Here is a 14,707-nt window from a genome sequence, read left to right as displayed (position 1 = left end):
AGAGCAGGAGACCAGTGCCACCTCCTCTGCCAGTGGGTCTGGGTGTATTTCAACTAGTTTCCAATTTACAGAATCTCAGAAGTTACAATTTCATTAATCGGGCTTTCGAACTTTAAAATGTTAAACATCACCGAGGTGTTACCTGGAATTCTTACTCCAAATAGGTTTAGTTGGTATATATATACTGCCTTAAATATTATACAATTGTGATTATTTTAAAATACTAGTGCAGTTTAATAAACAATTTGAAAAAAAGTAAATTCTTTATTGCATCCCGCAGCATGTTACACAGAAAAGGACAGACACGTTGTAAAAATGACCATTTTATTATTACACGTCACATTTTATAAAATGAAGCTAAACAGCATCCAATGGAAAAAAATTAAACAAAAAAACAGAATTATGTTGATGTGTGTTACATTATGTGTCGGTGTTTATGTTCAGAAGGGCCTCATGCGTGGGTTGATGGGTGGGGCTCTGTTTGGGGGGGTGATAGCTATATCCAGGTAGTCTCCAATCTGGAAGCGCTGAGACTGCAACGTCATGGAGTCGTCGGCGCCCTTCCTGCCAGATAAAGTGTTGCCGATATCTTTCAACCTGTAAGGGGGGACAGATACATGTTTTAATATATAGTTTACAAAAAATCACCAGAGTATAAAGAAAGTGTTCAGCTCCATGAGCCAAACAAATGTTGTAGTGGGATACACACCTGTACACTTTCCCTCTGAGGTCAGGAAAGACAATGGCAAAGCTGAAATGGGTCCCTTTTTTTCTAGCGTCAGGATACACTTCCTTCACCAGGCTGGTCAGCTCCTTGAGAGTAGCATCCATCCTGAAAAGCACACAGCCTTATAATCTCAACATTGTCAAATGTTCAATTGACACAAAATAAAAGAGTTTGCAATCTCACCATGTGTATATCTGCAGTTCGCTGGAGGGAACATTGCCACGGGCAAATTCATCTGCTCTGTGGTGTCGGCCGCTGTTGGTGGTGAATACTCGCAGCAGAAGGGGGCAAGTCTGCACCAAAAATAAGCATCAAATTAACAATATAAAGAGAAGTAAACAATTTAGATTTCAGCAAGCGGATATGAAAAGTTAAATTAACTAATCTAAATATTTAAAATAGAGTGATTCCTTTAAATAACCCAATGTTGTCTCACTACAACAATTGACATGAAACCCTGGATATGAACCCATTACACATTCATATTGGGATAACACAGTGCATTATGAAAGATGGCCCTGAATAATATGGTACGCTCATGCATTGTTTGACAGTGGTGCCACTGGTGGGGTTTTAATAGTTAGCTGCCCATAGTGGTTACCAACAACAAAAGATAACATGACAGTTTTTAATACCATTAGTTTCCATAGAAGGTGTTGAACTTGACAAATAGTCTTGATAGTATCTGAATGCTCAATTATACACAGTGTACTCATTGAACCAGCTTTGTCCACCACTAATTAATCAGTGAATATTAGAATCACCTGTGGCTCTCACTAATGCACGACTGTAATTATTGGGGGCACTACACTAACAAAGTGCGTTAAAACCCACCATGACAACTGAACTGAGGTAAGCTGCAAATATAGCAAAGTACTCGTGTTATGACATTTGATATATATTATTAACTTAATATAGCAGTTGTATTTTGCTAGCTTCCCATAGCATGCTAGCACTTACGTTAGCACGCTAGCACTAGCACGCTGCAGATGCTAAATTACTATTCAATCACCTTGTATTTACCGGTGGTGAAGAGACCTAAATAATATTTCACGGAGGAAAAAAATGCATGCATATGTCCTAATTGTTTGCGGTCTTCAACGTATGCTAACCAGTCTCCAAACAGTTAGCACTTTTGGCTAGCAGTGCCAGGTAACGTTAGCTCACCATAGAGCTAATGAGCTAACGTAAACAAGCTAACGTTGTACCGGACTTAGGCTTTATATCCAGCTGTATACCTTTTCTCGGTCAATGGGCTTCTCTGGTTCCTTCTTGATTTCTTCTTGTGTGATCCTCGATTCTAGGGCCATTGTTACTTTCTGTCAATATACTAATGCACTTAGGTAACGTTAACGGATTTCTACCACCTTGCTTGGATATTTTTTCGTAGCTAGTGCAGCAACGATGGAATGGCGGTTTGGTTTCCGTTTCCGCCGTGCTTTTAGCTGACTCTCACCAGCGCAAAGTTACTGCCCTCTATTGTTTTGGAGTGAGAAAGACTGCATCATTTTGCACAAGATGACGTAATATGTTTTTTTTTTAAATTATCAAATGTGATAAAGTCTGAAATCAATTAGATTTACCTATAATCCTTCTGTAATAAAGTATTATTTAATTTAAAACAACATAACTTACACTAATGAAGTATCAAATCCTCATTACATCTATGCTATGATTTTTCAGTCAGTATATTCCCAAACACAATGGGAACAAATGTACACATTTTCCAAATTTAATTTACAAATCCGCTATATTAATAAGTGTATTGTTTAGATTTTCCAAAGTAAGATATGTATGCATGAGAAGTTATATTGTTTGGGCTTTCTTGCCAGCATCTTCCCGCTCAAAAAGAAATTCCCCTGTAAGGGATTAATAAAGTGTAAAAAAAAGTCTTCTTCTTCTTCTTCTTCATCATATGAAATGTCTGCCTAGAAATCCTCTCCAAATTCGACCCTGCAAATAGTTTTCTGTTCAAGACAAAATAATCTGTAAATTGCACAAATCATTAGGATGTCTGGCAGACTTTAATTGAGAAAGTGTCCAAGTCCACCAACAGAACTGAACAGTCACATGATGCTAAAATAATCGTGTGTGTGTGTGTGTGTGTGTGTGTGTGTGTGTGTGTGTGTGTGTGTGTGTGTGTGTGTGTGTGTGTGTGTGGGTGGTGTGTGTGTGTGTGTGTGTGATGTGTGTGGTGTGTGTGGTGTGTGTGTGTGTGTGTGTGTGTGTGTGTGTGTGTGTGTGTGTGTGTGTGTGTGTGTGTGTGTGTGTGTGTGTGTGTGTGTGTGTGTGTGTGTGTGTGTGTGTGTGTGTGTGTGTGTGTGTGTGGTGTGTGTGTGTGTGTGTGGTGTGTGTGTGTGGTGTGTGTGTGTGTGTGTGTGTGTGTGTGTGTGTGTGTGTGTGTGTTGTGTGTGTGTGTGTGTGTGTGTGTGTGTGTTGTGGCTTCTTGGAAACACATATGTGAGTGTAGTACAGTGTGTGTATCCCCCCTCTGTTCTCCTCTTGGCCAGGCTAATCAGGATCTACTCTAACAATCAGCTCTATTTACCTCTCCTTTTCATCCTTCACTTTGTGTGAGCCGTTGCAAACAATCCTCCAGCCTCTCTCCCTCTGTTTCTCTCTTTTGCTCTGTCCTGGCTGAGAGATCAGACAGTGGGTCTTTGAGTCCGGTCTTGCCACTAATATCCATTCATTGATATGCATCAGGACTAAGTGTTATTCTGATAATGACTCCATTAGAATCACTGACGCCCTCTCTGTCTCAACCTTAGCCGTGTTTGTTTACATTGTCCAATACTCCGCCGACTTTATTAATGAAAACTAATATTAACTGTGGTCGTTCTTGTGACTGTTCTTAGCTACTTTGTGTCTTTTTGTAGTCATTATTTAAAATCTTTGAAGGTACATTTATATCTCTTTGTAGTTGAGTTGTGTCCTTTTGTGACTTTTTGTAACATTTTGTGTCTGTGGTCATTTGTTTCGCCTAATGTCTCTTTGTCGCCGTTTTAGAGTTTTATTGTAATCATTTTGTCACCGTGGTCATTTTGTGTCTCTTTGTGGTCGTTGTTTATCTTCCTGTAATCATGTTGTGTCTAATTGTAGTCGCTTTTTGTGCTTATTTTAAATATCTTTTTAGTTGATTCATGTTTCTGTTCTCATGTTGTGCATCTGTGTAGTCATTTTATATATTTTTGTGGTTACTTTATGTCTCTTCCTGGTTGGTACGTGTCTCTTTGAGCCTTATTGAAGGTGAAGGCCACGACGGCCCCTAACCTCCCTAAAAGTCTTCATTTGGATTTGTGAGAAAGCACAATGCAAACGGAAGCAGTTTGCGTTCCTCCCACACTTCAACAAACAGTGGAGAAATGTCATCAGCCACAGTCATTAGCAGCACACCGAGCGCACTGTCCTGCAGCCTGCCGCTGCCAAGTCCCTGGTTGGACTCTGAAAAGTCAGTTTAACGCTACCTGTGTCCTGTCACAAAGGGATCTCACACACACCTACCTTAAACTCCAATACAATTGTGTCCTTTCAACCCTACAGTACGTTTCCTCTTTTATCTCAACTCTGCTTCTTTGATTGTGCCCAATATCTTCTTCATCATGTTCCACTAACATTTAGCTGCTCTCATCATTCACTGAATATCTCAAAAACAATCCCACCATCCGTTCACAGTGACAAACCCAGTATAGTACAAGTTGTCTATAATCAGTGACATTGAAATAAATTCAAAATCCCAAATGTTTGCGTTGCTGCTCCAAAACATTGGAACACAACGTTCCAAATGTTTTACGTGCGAAACATTCCAACTGCAAGGTTTTATTTTGAAAGTCTCACGGGAAGTCTCCTCATACCGTTCTGGCAGACTTGGATGTGTATCTTTTATTCCCCGCGAAGGAAGGAGGAGCTGCAGGTTAGTGTGTTCTCAATATTTGAGACTCAGTACATTCAATTGCAATTCATTTCCATGATGTGAGAGTGATCTGATTGTTTGTTTCTTTGTAAGGACAATGTGGAACATATTCCTGCAAACAACCCGACTCTGCAGACACAAGGTGAGAAAACAACTCTTTCTGTTTGGTTGACTTTTATTCATCATCAATTATTCATATATATGTGTTTTGGAGAGTGTTGGAACAAATGGAAACTCTTCATGAATATTCCATACAATAGTCAGTGAATCAATGGTTGTATGTGAATGGTGATGCTCAGTGTAGTAGTGTGGGTCAGTACAGTGTGTTCAGTGTGCTCGGTACAGTCCACAGTGGGCAGAGCGGTTCATCAGTTCACATGCAGTCTGGCACCGGGCCTTCTCTCTTCCTCCTCTCACTCTCATTCCTTCACATCCTCTTCTTCTTTCAAACTTCTCTTTTGTTTCATTGCCTGTCTCTGCAGCTTTTATCTCTTGCCACTGCAGCCTTCTCAATTCCCCTCACTGCTGTCAGATGTGTAGTTCAAAGAAACCAGCCCAACCTGGTACATAAATCCCCTTTATACTGACAAGTTATTATTGTGTAATCATTCTATCTTCTCCCCACAGGATGTCTTGGCCAATTCTCTACGCTCAGTTAGTCGGAGTTAACCGCCACTCCACCAGCCTGGGCAAAGTCTGGCTCTCGGTGCTCTTTATTTTCCGAGTCATGGTGCTGGTTGTTGCCGCTGAGAGCGTCTGGGGGGACGAGCAGTCTGACTTCACCTGCAACACACTACAGGTGAGAAAGCATACAACACGTATAAATGAACTTAACTGATCTGTGTTGTTGAAACAATCTGTGTCTGTCTGTGTTGCAGCCCGGCTGTGAAAACGTCTGCTATGATCAGTTCTTCCCTGTTTCCCACATCCGTCTGTGGTGTCTTCAGCTCCTCTTTGTCTCCACACCACCGCTCCTGGTCACAATGTATGTGGCCTATCGGAACCAACGCGATAGGAAGAGGCTCCTAGAGGTGTGTGTACTGTTGGATTTGTCTGCTGTTATTGCAGGAGACAAACATACTGTCAGCCCATGTCTCGTCTGTCCTGACATGGGTCATCTTGTCTTATCTTGTTCCTTTTGTGTCTAGTTTTCATGCTTAATTGTTCAAGTTTTGTCTTTTCGTGTCTCTTCTTATCTTGTCATGTGCTTTATCGTATAATCTTTTTACTTTTGTTTGCCATTTCCTGCTTTATTTTGTCATGTTATGCTTCCTCTACCCATGTTATACTTTGTTCTTGTCATGGCATGGTTTATATGGTCTTAGTTGTATCTTGTCATCACGTTATGTTACATCTTGTGTTACAGGGTTCAGGTAGATCTAGTTTCCTCAGCAACAAAAGCCAAGAGGAAGATTTGGACACTCTAAAGAGACGGAGACTCCCAATAGCTGGCGCCCTCTGGTGGACGTACGCCTTCAGCCTGTTGTTCAGGCTGCTGTTTGAAGGAGGCTTCATGTATGCTCTGCAATTTTCTGTGTGCCATTGTACTGGTTTTGGTATAATCGCACCAGTTTGCATCTTTGTCTCTCCAGGTACGCTCTATACGTAGTGTATGATGGTTTCCATATGCCTCGACTGGTGCAGTGTGACCAATGGCCGTGTCCTAACCTGGTGGACTGCTTCGTCTCACGCCCCACGGAGAAAACCATCTTCACCGTTTTCATGACCACCATTTCCTCTATCTGCATGGTCCTCAACATGGCTGAGCTGTCATATCTTGTTGCTAAGGCTGTCACTAGGTAGAGGCATTAATCAGTCAGGTGATTCATTGAAGTCTGAAGTGCTGCTCTTGCTCTTTTGCATATCATGTATTTATTTTTTGCCATGTTTACAAATGTCATGTTCTTATATGTTGTATGTCAGGGACTACGGATGGAAATTGGTCATCAAAGGGAGTCTTTCAATGCTTGAAAACGTCTTCTTTTTCAGGAGTCTCTGTGGTCAGAAGGAGAGAAAAAGAAGATCCAGCAGAGAGGATGCATAATAAGACAACTCGGAAACTAGTCTCAGTCTGAGGAAGCAGCAACAAGGTGGACAATACATGAAGAAGAAAGACTTTCAAGCTGAATGATTACAACTCATATGAATGATCAAGAACATTTAAAAATGCAACTCAAAAAGTGAAAATGTTCTATGATACTTAGTGTAACGTTCAAGGGGTGGAGAGAATGGAAACTGTATTTTTTTACATGATATATGTTAAAACTTTAATTCACTGAATGCACTTGTGGTTTCCTACTTTTGTAGCACAAATAAAGTTTCATCTTATCTTAACCATGTGTCAGTCTAACTGTTTGATTAAATCACTGCATGATAATAAGGATGCTCCTGTCTGGGAAACTGACTAACTATGGATTGACTTTGTTGCAAATTATTTAGTGGTACAGTTTCAAACAAATCACACAGAATATAGACAAATGCAGTCAAAACCAATAACATGCATTTAACCATGTGACTCATCAATTACAAAAAAACAATGTAACAGGACACAACCTGTACTGTATTCTCATTTATATCAGATGCATGGAGTGGTCTACTGTTTTGACCTGTGTTGACCTCTGCTGGCGGCCCACGGTGACTGCACCACCTGAGCGTCACTGACACACAACAGGAACTGATGTCACCTCCTGACAACTAACCATGGTGAGACTACAAAAACCTTACCGATTTATACAGGTGCACAATGGTGACTTTGTTACTTGCTATGCAATGCTATGCGTATATATATATATATATATATATATATATAATTTTTTCGAAAATATTTTACTCATTGTTGCATATTTCAATCTCAATCTTGGTCAGATAATAGTATGGGATAATTCAGATACTTACTACTGCAACTTCAGTGCAGTGAGGGAAAGTAACTAATCATATATGCTGCATTATAATAGTTTAAGATAAGTAGAGCACACATAATGATCACTTTTGCTTTTGGCACTTTAAGTATTTTGATGTTCTTTTTTATTCATCACTTTTACTCCTAATAGAGTATATTTACACTTTAGTACTTCCACCTAAAGTTTTCCTACACTGCATTCATATAATTAGTTTTAAACGATGTATTTGATATGAGGCATGTCAGTCTTGTGATGGAGTGCCTCTTCTTTCACATACACACGCGCACGCAAAAAAGCACGCACCTCCCCCCCATCACCCCCCTCGTGCGCCCCATGCACGGGGACACCAATGTGTGACAGTAGCGGATGGCCCTGGCCACGCGGGACGCAGCCGCTCCGCTTCGCCTTCGCTAGACTGGCCTCGCGTCTTTTTTTACTCCCTCTCTCACCCTCCCTCTCTCCCTCTGTAACTCTCTCTCTCTCTCTCTCTCTTTTCTCTCTCTCTTTCTCTCTCTCTCTCTCTCTCTCTCTAATCTCACCTACTCCTCGTTTAGCGCGCCGGTGGGAGTAAAAACAGAAGAAGAAGAAGAAGAAAAAGAAGAAGAGGGAAGGCGCTGCGGGAGGACCCGTGTTTCAGAGGAGAGCGGTAAGCAGGTGGAGGCTGCTGCAGTGATGGTGTTGGGGAGTGGGAGGGAAGAGGAGGGATTATCACCCTTCCACCTGCTGGATTAGGAGCACCTCTCATGCTGCGGTCACTTCCCTGTGGGAAAGACGGCAGACAGGAAACCACTAATATTTCCTAGAATCATTTTTTTACATAGAAGCTCGGACATCTTTTAAGTGTTGAGATGTTGTGTTTTCAATGATAATCCTAATTATTAGTAAAGCACACCAAACTGGGTCCTGGATATTACATTAGGATGTGTTAGACACTGTCAATTAGCCTTTGAGCTCGTATGAAGTGTTCATCTTTTTGGTCATTTTGGAATTTCTCATACAAGCTAGACCATCAAAGTTGTTAAAGCCAAGACTTGGTGTAGTACAAAATATGTAATCTTGATATTTTCTATGTAATACTCAAAACCAGTGTTCCTAAAGGGTGATTTATGATTCTTCTTGCAAATAATGTCCATCATAACGCATTGCTGCTCTTAACCACCCTGCGGTTTTCTCAGTTGATGTTACTTTCTCTGGGATAAAAACCTCACATTTGGACACCCTGATTGACTCTTGCTCCTCGTAGATCGTTATCTAAATTTAAAGAGCTGTTGATGTGCTTCTTTAAACTGTATTGTACTTTTACACACATTAAGCATCTCTATTTATTTGTGGTATTGCACACATTTTAAACACATTTACTCTCCTTTAAGCTTATGTATTTTCTTACGTCACCTCTACGCACCTTATGCAGCTTAATGAATTGTTATCAAATATTGTACTTTTTTATACACTAAATGCACTTTTACACGTGTTCTTTCTGTTAACTCCTCAGCACTTGTTGACCCTAAGTCATTATCAAGCACCATTTCCTTGTGTAAACCCGCTATGTGAGAACATAAGTTAAAAAACCTAATTTATAATGTTTATGGATGTGCATCTAACCAACATCAGGCTATATGGTTAAAACATAATAGTGTTTCATGTGAGCATTGCCTCTGTCCTCATATCTTCAAAAGGTTTTCGGGGGGAAGCGGCAAGCCAAGAGTTAACTGTTTGGGCTGTTTTAGCACAAAGACCTCTGATCCATCAAAAGCACACGGCAGCCAGGACAATGTCCATCTGGCAGCTTCTCTATTGTCTATCTTGACAGATGGTATTTCATCAGGTCAACACATCATGTACATGTTCACATGCCACTGTTAGATTGGCGTTTCAGTAGACAGTTACATCGGTCCACTCATAGACTGAGCATTGAGCAGCTTTAGGGTGTGGTAAAGTCAGACTTTTTCTGGACTTATAGAGATATATCAAATACTTTTATTGTATTAAAGGGGCAATATTACAGAACGCAATTTCATTTGACTATTTGATTTCCTTTTGTTGCTTTTTCCGACCTCTGATCTACTTATTGTGAGTGTAAATAAGAGAGAAGTCTTGGGATTACCTTAAATATGATATGTTATATAGGTTACAAATAGCTTCAGATTGGTGTGGTACTGTACATTTGAGTGTGTGTTTGCACGTGTGTATATATCCGTCAATCCCAGGCAAACATTTGCCCTCCTCAGCATTCCTGGGCTGTGATGAGTCCAGCATTCATCCGGGACAGCCTGTTATCCACTCATTCACTTCCCACAGATGGCCGGCCATTGTCCACTAGCCAGCCTGCTCTGCGACACACACATACACAAATAGATGTCTGTAAGCAATTTAACATTTGGATAAAGTAAGAAAGGCATGCACAAACCAAGTTCCCTTCCATGCATAAATACACACACATAGGATGACATACAGTTGTACCAAGGCTCCCTATATTATTTGCATTAGTGCCCGTACAAACTTTAGGCCCTGCTGCATTTTGATGTTTGTGGTGTAGCCAGAAGATATGTTGGTGGTTCTTTACTGTCTGATAAGCAACCAGAGAGTTTAGAGATGACTTCTATGTTCCACACGTTTCAAAGATAGTTTCAGCTAGCTCATTGTCAGGCCATAGCCGATGAGTCCTGAGATTGCATGTTAAGCCAATGTGTTACGCCTCTTCTGCTCTAAACACAGACTGTTGCAACCAATGCTGGCTCAAACCTGATGAACCAGAACCCTTCAGAAACCAACATCTTCTACTGTCGCCAACATTCATATGTAGGCATCTGTTTATAGAGATGATTCTTTAAGCAGTCAGACAGTCACTAAACATGAACAGTAAACATACAGTTTGGTTGTATCCTACAATAAGTGACTCCATACAGATGAAAATAATTGGTGATATTTATTCTATCTATGTGACATTTTATCCATGTTTGAAAATGACATATAATGTTGACCAGAGCATTTCTTTCTCCTTTCCAGATCAAGATAATTTTTCTTCTGATATCTGGTCGATGGATTTATCACTGACAATACACTTATATTTTAGTAAGTCTGCCTTCCCCTGAGGAATACCAATCTGGTGCCGTAATTGGGTTTCCAGAAACCAAATTGTGTATTCCACAGCTGAAAATAACAATGAACAAATGCAATATTTTTGTTTGTTTGAGAGATATTTGCTCAAAACTGCCCAGTTGTTTCAAATGACTGCCTTTTTTCTTAACACTAAAAGTTAAAACTCTTGTTTTCCATCCAGGCTAGAGATCGAGTGAAGCATGGGGGACTGGAGCTTTCTGGGGCGGCTGCTGGAGAATGCTCAAGAACACTCCACTGTGATTGGAAAGGTGTGTGATTGACTTTTGATTAACTAGATAAATATGAAACGATCACATTAACTGCAGTGTTTTTTAATCCCTCCATCCTTCCTCCCCAGGTTTGGCTTACCGTCCTCTTCATCTTCCGCATCTTGGTTCTGGGCGCAGCAGCCGAAGAGGTTTGGGGCGACGAGCAGTCGGACTTTACTTGTAACACGCAGCAGCCCGGTTGCGAGAACGTCTGCTACGACGAGGCCTTCCCCATCTCCCACATCCGCTTCTGGGTGCTGCAGATCATCTTTGTCTCCACGCCCACCCTCATATACCTGGGCCATGTGCTGCACATAGTCCGCATGGAGGAGAAGAGGAGGGAGAGAGAGGAGGAGCTCAGAAAGGCCGGGCGGCACCAGGAGGACAACGACCCGCTCTATCACAATGGAGTCGGTAACGGAGGAGGGGGTGGTGGGAAGAAGGAGAAGCCGCCTATTCGTGACGAGCACGGCAAGATCCGTATCCGCGGGGCGTTACTGAGGACCTACATCTTCAACATCATCTTCAAGACTCTGTTTGAGGTGGGCTTCATCCTGGGACAGTACTTCCTCTATGGCTTCCACCTGAGGCCGCTCTATAAATGTGGCCGCTGGCCCTGCCCCAATACGGTGGACTGCTTCATCTCCAGGTTAGACCGTAGTTTGTGTTTGAGTGTTCAATGCAATGCAACACCACATTTTGTACTCCACGGAAATCATATGACTTTGTACACTCACTTGAAATGACCATCCTCTGGCCTGTCCCCCTTTGTTACGTCAACAGCATAATCTAGGAGAAAATGTGTTTCCCTCAATATGTAAATGAAGATCCAGTTATGTTGTATAGCAACGTTATATTCAGGAGACCAGGCTGCTGCATGACAAACAGCCTATATTCCTGGTGGAATACCTTGTAACACAAATACGATTCTTTCGGAAATAAACATTAAAAACTAAATTACTTGGAGAGCACAGACCAGGCCAATTCCATGGGACCAACATATCCCATCAGTCTAAGTTCTTGCTTGGCCTCTCCTACACACTTCCACATAATCCATGAACATTGGGCTAGTCATTTTTCTTGTCATGTGTTAAAGGATTTAATTCATTCTATGTTATACTATTTTGTTCTTTTTATACATTTGTGAATGAAATCTGATCTGTTTTCGCAGGCCCACTGAAAAGACCATCTTCATCATCTTCATGCTGGTGGTTGCCTGCGTGTCTCTGCTCCTCAACCTGTTGGAGATATACCACCTGGGCTGGAAGAAGGTCAAGCAGGGGGTCAGCAGTGAGTCCATCCCGTACTCCTGCATGAACGTGATAGGGGGTGGAGCAGCGGAGGGCAGAGCCTACAGTCCAGCTGAAGCCTCCCCTGCAGTGATGTCTGTGCCCGCAGCACTAAAGATGGACGAGTTCCACCCAGACGACTTCCTGTTGGAGGCCCTGCCCACTTCCTTTTACGGCGAGAGGGGGAGTGTCGGGGGCCGCAGTCAGCTGATGGAGATGGATCAGAACTGGAGCAACATGGCGCTGGAGCACCACAATCGGGAAGGACAAAACTCCTCCTCCTGCCCTCCTCCTCTGCCCTCTCCTCCCACCACCACCTCCTCCTCCTCTCCTCATGGGGAGAGCACCCCGCCACTCCCAGATGGGGAGGAACACTCTGAGTTTCCTACACTTCCTCGTCACACCCCTCTCTCCCCCCTTGCACCGGAGGAGGTGGAGGATGAAGAAACTACATCGCCTCGAATGGGCCTACATGACGACTTCACCGTGGTAACCAGGGCAGAGATGCACCCGCCTCCTGCTTCTCCCGCGCCGAACATCCGGAAGCCGAGTCGGGCCTTCAGGAGCGGCAGCGTCCGAGCTCGTCCCGACGACTTGGCAGTGTAGCTAATACACACACACACACACACACACACACACACACACACACACACACACACACATTCACACACACACACACACACACATACACACACACACACACACACACACACATTTACACAACCATGCAGACATGATGTGTACATGTAGAAAACACATAGAAAGCATGCCCTCCAGCTACTGACCTGCCTGCATGAAGAAAACACTATTCATTTGGAGGGGGCTGCTCACTTTAATCTCAGAATTATAAGGTAGAAGTAGCGATAGAAATAGTTTGGCCTGACCAGGCAAACATCATAGTTGATACGTGCAATTAAAATAGATGTTCAATAAACAAGCCCAATCAATAACTGCAGGCAAGGAAGGCAATTCAAAAATAAAAAGAGAACTTACAAAAAAGTAGCCAAAATAAAAACGCTAGCTAGTAGTATCGATCTTCTTCGTGAATAAGCATATTTATTTGTATTAATCCTTGAAACATACCATCAGCATTTCCTTAGCAAACTCACTTTCACACACAGCAATATATATATAATATACTATATATATATATATATATATATATATAGTCAGCACAGACACAAGTAAGAAGAGGTTATAGTGATGATGATTCTGATTGGACTAACTTATAAATTGGGGGCGTAGAGGCAGCGTTACTATATTCCTTTATTTTCATTTATCTTTTATTTATTTTCTGTGAGACATCGGAGGAGAGGTTTCTTTATTTTCATTTCTTACCGTGACGTGATGATGGAGCCGAACAGTCCGTGCGTCGTGTCTGTACGAGTGTGCCGCGCTCACACAGCCTGGAGTTTCAATGAAGAGAGGGACTCACCGAGGTCCCACCCTGAGACAGAGTCCTTAGGCTTCACAGGCTGTGTGTGTGTGTGTGTGTGTGTGTGTGTGTGTGTGTGTGTGTGTGTGTACCTTTAATTATGTTTCAGTGTTTTAAAAGATTACATCTCTGCAGTTCCATCAGGGTAAACTATAAAGTATATACATATGTAAATATATTCAAAGTATTGATAGGAACCAAAGATGTTTTAGAGAAACTAGCTACATTTGAAAACAGGTAGTTTCTGCTCAAGCTGCAATTTATAGCGACTTTTACCTAGAAGATCAAAAGTGCTTTAGCGTTTTCTGACATTGGCCCCACAGGTCACTTTATGCAAAAATCCAATGTTGGAAGAGTTGAGGTCTTTTTTTTTATATTACACGATCGAGCGCCTTAACTATGTCTACAGCGATTTGAAGCTCTGCAGCTTGAACAAATCACTTCCCCTTCTTTGGGATGCTTGTGTTTGCAGTGTGTTACAGAACTGTCGAGTGCCCCTAGCTGATCTGTAGGTGGACTCTAGGTTGTTTTTCTAGACTTAGATTATACTGTAGCTTTTAGATTTTTTGGAAAAAAAGAAAGCGATATGATCTAAAAAACTTTTATTTCTCTGTCAGTTCTTAACAGATATCCCACATAGGAATGTTCACTTTTCCTGTTCTTCTTATTAATTCCTGCCTAAAGAAAAAAACATAAACCAAACCGAAAATGGCTGATTTAAATGTACTTCCCAACAGCTTTAATTGATCAAATCTTACTCTGAATGTTTTCATTCGGGAATGAAAAGGCTCCCTATTAGCAAGAGGACAAAGGATTTAGGTTTGGGGCGAACATCATTCTGGGTTTGTATATCTTTGTGTTTCTCTCCGAGCAGAATATAGGTTTCATATACTTGGAATAATACTAGAATAATACAACAGCTAGCTATAGCATTTCAACACATAACCAAAACAACCCAATATAAGTCTGATTTGAATACGTTGACATTTTGAATTAAACAAAATGTTGTTTTTGTAGTTTAAAAAAATAATCTTAACTCAAGGTCCCCTTACTCACTTTCTCTGAAGCTTCAACC

The 14,707-nt window shown here is 41.6% G+C and overlaps 3 protein-coding genes across 8 annotated transcripts; 2 read left to right on the top strand and 1 right to left on the bottom strand.

Moving 5' to 3' along the window:
- Positions 1–310: 310 nt before the first annotated feature.
- sap18 (Sin3A-associated protein) lies at positions 311–2,235 on the bottom strand. Its single transcript, XM_034217072.1, has 4 exons — positions 1,966–2,235; positions 911–1,020; positions 710–832; positions 311–597 (listed from the first exon to the last, which is right to left on the bottom strand). Exons 1-4 carry the CDS (start codon positions 2,035–2,037, stop codon positions 441–443), a joined length of 462 nt encoding a protein of 153 aa, XP_034072963.1. The 5' UTR covers positions 2,038–2,235; the 3' UTR covers positions 311–440.
- A 2,353-nt stretch (positions 2,236–4,588) lies between these two features.
- On the top strand, positions 4,589–8,129 carry LOC117546752 (gap junction beta-6 protein-like). 6 transcript variants are annotated; one of them, XR_004569070.1, is made up of 8 exons: positions 4,659–4,782; positions 5,268–5,439; positions 5,519–5,671; positions 6,007–6,155; positions 6,233–6,439; positions 6,630–6,730; positions 7,220–7,343; positions 8,095–8,129. XR_004569070.1 is itself a non-coding variant. In XM_034217116.1 (7 exons), exons 3-7 carry the CDS (start codon positions 5,269–5,271, stop codon positions 6,682–6,684), a joined length of 735 nt encoding a protein of 244 aa, XP_034073007.1. In that variant the 5' UTR covers positions 4,589–4,640; positions 4,734–4,782; position 5,268; the 3' UTR covers positions 6,685–6,946. The 6 variants fall into 6 exon arrangements, 5 of the variants coding, with proteins under 5 accessions (XP_034073007.1, XP_034073012.1, XP_034073011.1 ...); XM_034217116.1 differs by lacking the exons at positions 7,220–7,343; positions 8,095–8,129 and adding an exon at positions 4,589–4,640 and having other exon boundaries at positions 4,734–4,782; positions 6,630–6,946; XM_034217121.1 differs by lacking the exons at positions 7,220–7,343; positions 8,095–8,129 and having other exon boundaries at positions 5,588–5,671; positions 6,007–6,107; positions 6,630–6,946.
- Positions 8,051–13,587, top strand: LOC117546751 (gap junction alpha-3 protein-like). The gene is made up of 5 exons (XM_034217115.1): positions 8,051–8,186; positions 10,547–10,612; positions 10,821–10,908; positions 10,998–11,557; positions 12,080–13,587. Exons 3-5 carry the CDS (start codon positions 10,840–10,842, stop codon positions 12,801–12,803), a joined length of 1,353 nt encoding a protein of 450 aa, XP_034073006.1. The 5' UTR covers positions 8,051–8,186; positions 10,547–10,612; positions 10,821–10,839; the 3' UTR covers positions 12,804–13,587.
- The last annotated feature ends 1,120 nt before the right edge of the window (positions 13,588–14,707 follow it).

Source organism: Gymnodraco acuticeps, unplaced genomic scaffold (assembly GCF_902827175.1).
Source record: "Gymnodraco acuticeps unplaced genomic scaffold, fGymAcu1.1, whole genome shotgun sequence".
In the NCBI taxonomy this organism is placed as follows: Eukaryota; Metazoa; Chordata; class Actinopteri; order Perciformes; family Bathydraconidae; genus Gymnodraco; species Gymnodraco acuticeps.
Note: the sequence above shows the minus strand (reverse complement) of the source record. Positions and strands in the feature narration are given on the sequence as shown.